General features: G+C 45.3%; 1 protein-coding gene across 2 annotated transcripts; it reads left to right on the forward strand.

Moving 5' to 3' along the window:
- The first annotated feature begins 214 nt into the window (after positions 1–214).
- LOC103271334 (glutathione S-transferase theta-2B-like) lies at positions 215–2819 on the forward strand. Of its 2 annotated transcripts, none has more exons than XM_008068805.2 (5): positions 215–325; positions 827–914; positions 1861–2011; positions 2098–2271; positions 2556–2819. In XM_008068805.2, exons 1-5 carry the CDS (start codon positions 217–219, stop codon positions 2763–2765), a joined length of 732 nt encoding a protein of 243 aa, XP_008066996.1. In that variant the 5' UTR covers positions 215–216; the 3' UTR covers positions 2766–2819. The 2 variants fall into 2 exon arrangements, with proteins under 2 accessions (XP_008066996.1, XP_021573617.1); XM_021717942.1 differs by having other exon boundaries at positions 217–325; positions 2098–2229.
- Positions 2820–10836: the final 8017 nt, after the last annotated feature.

Consider the following 10836-nt stretch of genomic DNA (forward strand, 5'->3'; position numbering starts at 1 on the left):
TTGATTAAGCATTAGACAGTTATTCAAACTACAAGCAGATAAACTTTGTGGCAATATGGAAAAGGTGAACACAAAATAGTGATTAATACAAGTACAAAGAAAGAGGCCGACATCTAACCAGGCACAGTGCTTGGCGGTCACAGCCCTGTGAATGCCGCCCTGCGTCCGCCAGAACTGCGTCCCTGACAGTCGTCCTTGCTGTCCTCGTCCCCTTCCATGGGTCTGGAGCTCTACCTGGACCTTCTGTCTCAGCCCTGCCACGCCGTCTACATCTTCGCCAAGAACGGCATCCCCTTCGAGCTGCGCCCCGTGGACCTGGTCAAAGGTGGGCCCGGCGCGTCTCCGTGTGTGTCCGCGGGCCGCGTGAGACCCCAGGCCCCACGCGGCTGCTCCCACGCGCCCCGCCTCCGCCACGCAGCCCCAATCTCTTCCCCCTGCTGCGCCCACCGAAGAGAGCCCTGGACGGCGCGGCCTGGAGGGGTCATGGCCTTCTCTGAACCCCAGTCTTAGGACCTTCTGCTCTGGGGGTGGAGAAAATCCTTCCCTGGGTTGTCCGAGTTTCTGGTAGAAAGCCCGCATCAAAGTCCACACAGCTCCGAAGACCTTGGGGAGGGGCATGCTGCTGTGAGCACTGAGTGGGGGAGGAACTGAGCCACCACACCGCCCCACCCCAGAGACCTGGCTTCACCCCCCAGGCCGCTCGACGCCCGCCATCCGGCCTCTGACCCTGCTCTTCCCCAGCCCAGCCCGGAGGGTGGGACTCCGGCAGGGGAGGGAGAGGAAGGTGCAGCTCTTGCTTGTACACCTTTGCTGACTTCCTTCTCAGGGCAGCATGTGAGCAAGGACTTCTCCCAGGTGAACAGCCTGCAGAAGGTGCCTGTCCTTAAGGAGGGTGACTTCATCCTGACTGAAAGGTGCCCTTCTCCCCTCACCTCGCAACCCTGGGCCCACCTGGCCCAGCTTTCCCCACTCTGGGTCCTCCCATACCCTGGGGAGTGGTGGGGGAGGCCAGCAGGGTGGGGGAGCAGACCAGGGGGAATCCAGGATGAGCAGGACTGACCCAGGGTGTCCCTAACCTCTTGTCTTCAGCCTCCTTTTCTGAGCCTCAGGGCCTCCCCACCCTCAGACTGAGGGTACAGGAAGAGAGGACAAGGGGTGTTTGTCCAGTGTTGGGCAGAGTAGGTTCCACAAATGGAAAGTGGAAAGGGTCTCTTCTGACTTCTCAGAGTAGCCCCTCCCGGGTCTGCCCCTGCTAGTCCTGAAGGCTAGTGCCAGAGCCTGAGGGCTTAGCTCCCAGTGAGGTCCAGCACTGGTAGGAAGAGGACAAGAAGCCAGGCAGCTGCAGAAGTGATGACTGGGAGCCCATCAGAGGACACCCAGGGACAGGTCTCCCTCCTGATCCCATCACATGGACACGAGAGGGACTCCACTGAGCATCCACTGTGTCCAGCAAGGTTCCAGCAGCTCAAGGAGGCTTTTCTGAACTGTGCAGCCTCAGACAAGTCACTTAGTTATTCCAGGCTTTAGTTTCCTCTTGTGTTAAAGAGATAACAAGAATCTCTACCTCATGAGATAGATGGCTGCTGGGATATCACAGAGATGAGGCTCTTGAAAGGCAAAGCAGATCTGTCCAAAACTCAGTGCCCAAGACATGAGAGAAGGGAGGAGACCCTGAGGGTGTAGTCAAGAGAGAGGGAGGAGGCAGTGCTAGGAAGAGGAGGAGGAGAGGAGAGGAGAGACTGGAGGGGAGTCTATCAAACTTGGAGAAGCCTCAGGGCCCCAAGGGGGGATGGGAGCAACTGGGGTTAAAGGCCTGGCCCCGGTCCTTACAACCACTGTCCTCTTCGCCCCCATCCCCAGCGCGGCCATTCTGATCTACCTGAGCTGTAAGTACCCGACGGCGGACCACTGGTACCCCTCTGACCTACAGACCCGTGCACGCATCCATGAATACCTGGGCTGGCATGCCGACTGTATCCGTGGCACCTTTGGTGTGCCCCTGTGGACCCAGGTGAGGAGGGCCATCTGGAGAGTGGTTAGTCAGAGGGCTGGGAGCAGGCAGGGCCACAATCTGAGCCCACCCTCTGCTCCCCTCAGGTGTTGGCACCGCTCATGGGTGCCCAGGTGCCTGAGGAGAAGGTGGCACGCAACAGGGCTGCCATGGACCAGGCACTGCAGTGGCTGGAGGACAAGTTCCTGGGGGACAAGGCCTTCCTTGCTGGCCAGCAGGTGACGCTGGCTGATCTCATGGCGCTGGAGGAGCTGATGCAGGTGTGAGCTCGGCATGGACAGTGTCCCTCCTAGGGCCATCCCCATGAGTCCTACAGAAACACTGAAGCCTGGAGAAAGCCCAGGTTTTAGCCAGGATCACAGAGCATGTCTCTGGAGCTGGGGCCAGAACTCTGACTTTCTGCCACCCACCTGGGTGTGGGGTCTCATCCCACCTGGGCCTCATGTGGGGGCAAGGGAAGGGACCATGGCCCTGATACCTTTGTCTGTGCTCCTAGCATTGGGGCCTTAGTATCCCCACAACTTTCCCATCCTTGTCCCTGCAGCCCGTGGCTCTTGGCTATGCCCTGTTTGAGGGACGACCACAACTGGCAGCATGGCGTGGGCGAGTGGAGGCTTTCCTGGGTGCCGAGCTGTGCCAGGAGGCCCATGGTCCCATCTTGAGCATCCTGGAACAAGCAGCCAAAAAATTACTCCCAGTGCCACCTCCAGCAGCCCATGCAACTATGCTACGTCGTATTGCTAGGATCCCCTGAGGTATCTGGGATGGGGGCCCAGAGATGAGCAATAAAGATTCATTCTGCTTCTTACTTTCCCTTTACGTCTTTTCAGTCTTTTCCCAGTCTGACTTCTGACTATGCACAGGTGGGGCTTCTCAGGTGCAGCATACAGAGCCAATAGGAGACTAAAATCCACAACATATAAAGAGCTCCTAAAAATCAATAACATGAGAAAAAACAGACGAGTTAAAATTTGGCAAATGTCATCAATGTTTTATTTTTATCAGTTTATTTATTTGAGTTGGAGTCTCACTCTCTCTCCCAGGCTGAAGTCCAGTGGCATGATCATGGTTACCATAGCTTCGACCTTCTGAACTGTGCTCTGGACTCAGGCCATTCCCTCTTAGCCTTCCAAGTAGCTAGAACTACAGGTGCACACCATCATGCCCAACTAATTTTTTTATTTACTGTAGGTACAAAGTCTTACCAAGTTGCGCAGGCTGGTCTCAAACCCCTTGGCTCAGGTAGTCCTCTTGCCTCTGCCTCTCAAAGTGCTGGGATTACAGGTGTGAGCCACTATACCTCACCAGTGTTTTAAATATAATATTCTGAACACTTTGAATAAGAAACCAAGAGTTTCTGGTTTTGCTACCTTGTCGTATTATATGTATGGAGTATGTGCCAGTAACATTCATTATGGTTAACCAAAGTAACCACACAGATAGCAAGTCAATATAGCATCACCAGGGCAATGAAATATCAAGTGACCAGTTAGAATTGCAAACTCTAAGAGGATGTAGGACAGTAACAGTCTATGAAGTCTAGGAAACTTAAAAGATTTTTTTTTGGCAAATTAGTTCAATTTTATTTTATTTTATTTTATTTATTTATTTATTTTTTTGTGAGTCAGAGTCTCACTGTCACCCAGACTGGAGTGCAGTGGCACGCTTCTGGCCACCACAGACTCGACCTGCTGGGCTCCGGTGATCCTTCTGCCTCAGCCTTCCAAGTAACTGGAACTACAGGCGTGTGCTACCACGCCCAGCTAATTTTTTGATTTATTGTAGAAACGAGGTCTCACCAAGTTGCCCCGGCGGGTCTCGAAACCGTAGTTTCAGGCAATCTACTCGCCTCGGCCTCCCAAAGTGCTGGGATTACAGACTGAGCCACCAACCCCGGCCTAGTTCAATTTTAATAAAATGTTTCCCAAGCATTGTTTTGACCAGATACCTAGGTTTAACTTATGAACATTGACAGTGTCCTTTATATAACCACATTTAAAGTTGTTAAGGACTTAACCATTTTCTAATATTGGCCTATTTCTACATTGCTTTTCACATATGTGCCCATTAACAAGTGGAATGTCAACTATCATAATACTACAAGAAAAAGATTGGCAGTAGCGGGAAACTTCAAGGGGCGGGCGCGGGGAGGTGAGTTTGGCAGTAGTGGGAATCTTCCTGGGGAAGGGGGGGACATACCTCATCAATAAGGGTACCTATATAATGAATATTTGTATACCTAACCCTAAATTGTTCCCCACATTTTTAAGATAAAAAATTGAAAAGTTATAAAAATTTAAAAGTTACAAAAAGTTTAAAAAGTTAACAAAACAAATGGAATGTCTGTTACATTCAGTGATTTGTGAGTGTTTCTGGAAAACTAGTATGTGTGAGGACCAATTTCCATGCTGGCGTTGCATGCATCCAAATATTAATAATGCACAGAATTACAGCAACAAGAGAGCAAATTCAAACACGAGCATGTCCCATTCCCCTTTGTATTGCTTAGTACTTTTAAAAACAAAAACAAGAATCTTGAATTCAACATTCAACTGCCAAAGAAAGAATAACAGCAGGGCTCATACTTAGAGCTCAGATGAAACTGTAGGCACTAGCTGGTGCAAAACAAGTAGATCTTGTTTTATATATATATATATATATATATATATATATATATATATATATATAACCTTATCTAAAACTTTTCAACCAGGGCCATCCAAACAAATTCCACACCAACATGATTTATGCTAAAATATACACAAGGAATAGCAGTGTGTTCTTTGGGAATTTAAGTAAGAACTCAAGACTATCCAAATTTGAATACAGGTCTGTAGGAAGTGAGACGCTTGTACTAAGCAACTGTGCTACATTTCTGCTGCAGTTAGAGATTATACCTAGGCTATCCTTGGTTTCCTCCAGCAAAATGTATAGGGTATAAACAGGAAAGCATGCCAGTTAGTTAGGGGCTTAATAATGCATGATTTTTATTCTCTCTCTCTATATTTATTCTCTTGCTCAGACACACACACACACACACGTGTGTGTGTGTGTGTGTGTGTAGTTTAGTTATTTTTTTTTTGAGTTGGAGTCTCACTCTGTCGCCCAGACTGGAGTACAGTGGCTGCTCCCGGTCACCGCAGCCTCGACCTGCTGGGCTCCGGCGATCCTTCCGCCTCAGCCTTCCAAGTAGCTGGAACTACAGGTGCACACTACCACACCCGGCTGATTTTTTGATTTATTGTAGAGATGAGGTCTCGCCAAGTTGCCCAGGCGGATCTCGAACCCGCGGGCTCAGGCAATCCACTCACCTCAGCCTCCCAAAGCGCGGGATTACAGGCTGAGCCACCGAGCCCAGCTTAGTTTAGTTTCGTGTGTGTGTGTATGTGTATATATATATATAAAAGAAAATGTGCAAAAACCAAATAGGAATTTTGAGATTTTTTTTCATTTGAAGGTAATCTTAATGCTACTAAATTCACAAATATGCTAATTTAAATACCTAATCTTATTTATCTAAAACACACATTGCAAACACACAAATATCTATTCTTTCCACATATCAGCATCCATTCACATCATGGTTTGGAAATGAGAATAGATTCCCCTTAAACTTCAAGTCAGCAGGTGTTTCTTTACAGTTAACTTTAGCAAAATACGTACAAAATAGTAACAACAATGTTCTTCTTTACTTGATAACTCACAAGGAAAGACCTTCAAAACTGCATTTTGTTAAAATTTCTGTACTAAAATGTAGAAAAACTGAACTTCAGAAATATTGAAAAGTTAAAAATTCCTTAATTTTTTACTTCTGGTACCACTACCACAATTCACAGGGCAATATACCTGATGCAATGAAAAGAAAAAGAAAAAGATAAAGCTACAACAGATAAAAGACCTCAGAAATGTACATCTAGTTGACACTACATTGCATTAATCAACAGATGCACTTTTTGCAAACTGTGGCTATGACCGTCCTGAATGAGAACGGTTTCCTATTTAAGCTGCAGTAACTTTTCTGACTACGGATCATTGTTCCTGCTATGGCAGATTTTTACAGTTCCTCCAATGTATTTGGGACATCTGTCTCAAAGTAACCTGCAGCTTTCCTGACAACTCCTCGTTCTCTCTCCTGCTAAGAACTGTAGCCCTTTTCTTCTGTTTTTAGAACCTTCAGTTACCATACCCACCACTTCCACCATCACTCAACATATGAAGATTAGAAAGGAACTTTCTCAACCTGATGAAGAGCAGCTATGAAAAACCTGCAGCTAACATTATACTTAATGGTGAAAGATTGAATGCTTCACCCCTAAGGTCAGGAATAGGGCAAGAACGTTACTCTCACTACTTCTGCTTAATATTGTGCTGAAGGTTCTAGCCAGGGCAATTAGGCAAGAAAAATAAATAAGAGGCATCCAGATCAGAAAGGAAGGACATCTGCCCACTGGGAGCCCAGAATCCATCCATTCAAAGATGACATTATATTGAAAATAAGAAATCCTAAGGAATTTACTAAAAAACTATTAGAGCTAATAAATTCAGCAATGCTGCAATACGCAAAAATCAATACTATACATTTGCAATGAAGAATCAAAAAAATGAAATGAAGATAACATTTCAATTTACAATAGCATCAAAAAAGAAGAAAATACAGGCTGGGCACAGTGGCTCATGCCTGTAATCCTAGCACTCTGGAAGGCCAAGGCAGGAGGATTGCTTAAGCCCAAGAGTTCAAGACTAGGTATCATAGTAAGACCTCATTTCTACAAAAAAATTTTTTTTTAATTACCAGGGCATAGTGGTATGTACCTGTAGTCCTAGCTACTCAGGAAACTGAGGCCAAGATTGCCTGAGCCCAGGAGGTTGAGGCTGCGGTGAGTCGTGATTGTGCCTCTGGGCTTTGGCCTGGGTGACAGAGTGAGACACTGAGTCACAAACAAAAAAAGAGCAACACTTGAACACTGAAGCCTATGATGTGCTGCTGAAGGAAATTAAAGAAGCAATCTAACCCCGAAAAACATGTAGGTTACACAGAATGATTCCCATTTCTTCAGTAAACATCCATCCTTGTGTTCAATGGGGGTCTTTGGGGCAAATTTGGCAACATAGACATGCAACCAAATCTGAACTCCAGAAAAGGCCAAGGGAGGCTGGATCAGTCATTGGAAACATTCGACAACCCATGGAAGAAATTCTAATTTTTTATTTTTGAGATGGGATCTCACTCTGTCACGCAGGCTGGAATGCAGTAGTGCAATCCCAACTCACTGCAGCCTCGATTTCCTAGGCTCAAGCAATCCTTCCACCTCAGTCTCTCAAGTAGCTGGGATTACAGGAGTGCACCACCACACCTGGATAATTTTTTTTTTATAGAGATGGGGTCTCACTATGTTGTCCAGGCAAATCTTGAACTCCTGACTCAAGCAATCCTCCTACCTTGGCCTCCCAAAGTGTTGAGATTATAGGTGTGAGACACTGTGCCCAGCCAGAATAAAATTTTTTTTTTTTTTGAGTTGGAGTCTTACTCTGTCGCCCAGACTGGAGTGCAGTGGCCGCTCCCAGCCACCGCAGCCTCGACCTGCTGGGCTCCGGCGATCCTTCCACCTCAGCCTTCCAAGTAGCCGGAATCACAGGCATGCGCTCCCACGCCCAGCTGATTTTTTGATTTATTGTAGAGATGAGGTCTTGCTGCCCAGGGGGGTCTCGAACCCGTGGGCTCAGGCAATCTACTCACCTCAGCCTCCCAAAGGCGCGGGATTATAGGCTGAGCCACCGAGCCTGGCTCAGAAAAAATTTTAAAAATAGAATCTCAAGGTCTGATGAAGTTGGAGCATCCTTTCTCCAGGTGTTTCTGTTGGAAATTGTTGAATGATTGAGCAAAACAAAAGATGAAGTATAGGGGGTTACTAGGCAGCACGGAATAAGTAATAAATATAAAGAGAGGAGGAAAGTGCATACAAGGGAGCGTATGCTATTGGGTTTCTGTTGAATTGTGCATTGGAGACCAACAGCAGTTCAAGTCAAAGAGCTTGTCTTGGAGGACTGTGATAGGCTCTGCAGCTACAAACATCATGGAGGACATCTGCCCACTAGGAGCCCGGAACCCAGAGGGACAGACTAGACCATGTCCTCTCCCTTATGGAGCTGATAAGACTATCTGATAACAATCATGGTGATAATGCAATTTTGCACTTCCCTTGTTTGATCCTCACAACAACCCTGAGGAGTAGTAACTGTATCCCCACTTTGTAGATAAAGAACCAAGTTCTGGGAGAGGAAAAGAGCCTCAGAGTAGCACATCAATGAGAGGCAGAACCAGAATTAGGACCTAGATCTTGTCTTTTCCTTTCCAAAACTTGAGAAGCAACCAAAACTAGACAATGTTCATGACGTAGAGGAAGCTGTAGTGGACAAAATAAACAAAAGCACTGCCGTAAGTGCTTACATTCTTGTGGGTAAAGACAGACAATAAGCAAACCAGAGAAATAAAAATTAGAAGGTTTTGCAAATGTCTTTGGATGAGGTATAGTGATGTCAGTATTTTACTTACTTTTTTTTTTTGAGTAGACTCTCTATCACCGAGGTTGAAGTGCAATGGCATGCGGCCACTGCAGCTTCAACCTGCTGGGCTCAGGTGATCCTTCTGCCTCAGTCTTCCAAGTAGTTGAAACCACAGGCACGTGCCACCATGCCCGGCTAATTTTTCTTGATCTATTGGAGAGACGAGGTCTCGCCAAGTTGCTCACTCTGGTCTCAAATCCCTGGGCTCAGGCAATCTTCTCGTCTCCGCCTCCCAAAGTGCTGAGATTACAGGCATGAGCCACCATGTCTGGCTCAGTATCTTACTTTCAAAAAACATTAACAAGTGTTGAAATGGGAGTTGTGTATATTAGCATTGTTGTACTAGTCCTTCCATTTTTTGTGTTCTAAACATTTTTATGATTAAAAAATTAGGGGGGAAATTAGAGAAGAGCTAAGTAAATGAAAAGGCATCCCATGTTCATGTACTAGAAAATTTAATATTGTTAAGATGGCAAATTCAACACAATTCTCGTCAATTTCTTTGCAGAAATTGACAAATTGACCCTAAAATTCTTATGGAAATTAAAGGGACTCAGAATGTCCAAAACAATTTTGAAAAAGAAAAAGTTGTAGAACTCATACTTTCTGATTTCAAAACTTAATACAAAGCTACTATAATCAAAACATCAAAAATCAAACCACAATGAGATATCACTTCACAAACTATAAGATGGACATGATTTTTAAAAGACCAATAATAAAAAGTATTGGTGAGGATATGAAGAAATTGGAATGCTCATGTGCTGCTGATTGGATTGTAAAATGTAAAGCCACTTTGGGAAACAGGTTGCAATTTGTCAAAAAGTGAAACATAGAGTCATCATATTACTCAGAAATTTTACTCTTAGGTATATACCCAAGACAACTGAGATATCTGTTCACACAAAAATTTGCACTTGAATATTCATCACAACAATATTTCACAATACACAAAAAGTGAAAACAATGCAACAGTCCATCAACTGGTGAATGGATAAGTAAAAGTGGTATAACCATTGAATGGAATTTCATTTAGCCATAAGAAGAAATACAGTACTGTTACCTGCCATAACATAGATGCATCTTGAAAGTGGCTAAGTGAAAGAAGCCAGTCACAAAAGACCACATATTGTATGATTCCATTTAAATGAAATGTCTGGAAGAGGCAAATACTTCCTGTCCTACAGGAAGAAAGTAAATGAGTGGTTACCAGGGGATAGAGGAAGAGGGGGAATGGGGAGTGACTGCTTAATGGGTACAGTTTCTTTTCAGGGTGATAAAAGTGTTCTGGAATTAAATAATTGTGATGGTGGCACAACTTTGTGACTATACTAAAAACTGATTAATTATATACTTTAAAAGAGTGAACATTATGGTATGTGCATTATACAGTAAGTCCCCTACATACAAACCTCCAAGTTACAAACTTTCAAAGATGCAAATGTGTGTTTGCATGTCCAGTCACATAAGATAGTTTGTGTCTCTGGTGTACATTGCCACATGTAAGCATCTTCTATGGGTGGTTGCGCTTTTGTGTACTTTACTTACAGTACTGTATAGAATACAGTAGTATATTTTTATTTCAAGCCCAGGATGTCTGGAAGCAAGTGAAAAAGAAGCAGTGATATAGCTGATACTGTACAGCTGATTGTGTTAGTTGGGTACCTAGGCTAACTTTGCTGGACTTACAAATTGAACCAATCATATTCTCTCTCATACTAACTCAGAAATACTAAGAGAATCAGGCCTTTGGCTATAGCAACTCCCCTGAGAAGATGTCACAGGTTTCTCAGGGGCAGACATAGAGAGGAGGAGACACTGAGAGAGAGAGAAGAGGCAAGAAAGAAAATGCCTTGTAGTCCGCCAGGGACAGAGTTGGCTCCAGTGGCCTCTCAGTCCAGGTTTCTGGCTGGTGCTCCTCAAACTTTAAGATTCATTTGAACCACCTGAGGATCATAAGAAAATGCAGACACTGATTCCGTGGGTCTGGAGTTGGGGGTGAGGTTCTATGTTTCTAACAAGCTGGCAGGCAAGGCTGCTGCTGCTGGTCCCTGGACCACAATTTGAGTAGCAAGCAGCTAGGCTACATCTCTCTTCAATGGGGAAAAATGTTTATTTCTTGAGGCCATTTGAGAGTACTGTACCCATGTTCCTTGCCTCAGATGAGAACCTAGCCCTGGCTGACACCTGGCTGAAGTTCAGACCCATCTTAGCCGTGTTCAGATCCCTGACCCACAGAAGGCATGGGATAATAAATGTGT

The sequence above is a fragment of the Carlito syrichta genome, unplaced genomic scaffold, assembly GCF_000164805.1.
Source record: "Carlito syrichta isolate Samal-C Ts95f unplaced genomic scaffold, Tarsius_syrichta-2.0.1 Scaffold311553, whole genome shotgun sequence".
Classification (NCBI taxonomy): Eukaryota; Metazoa; Chordata; class Mammalia; order Primates; family Tarsiidae; genus Carlito; species Carlito syrichta.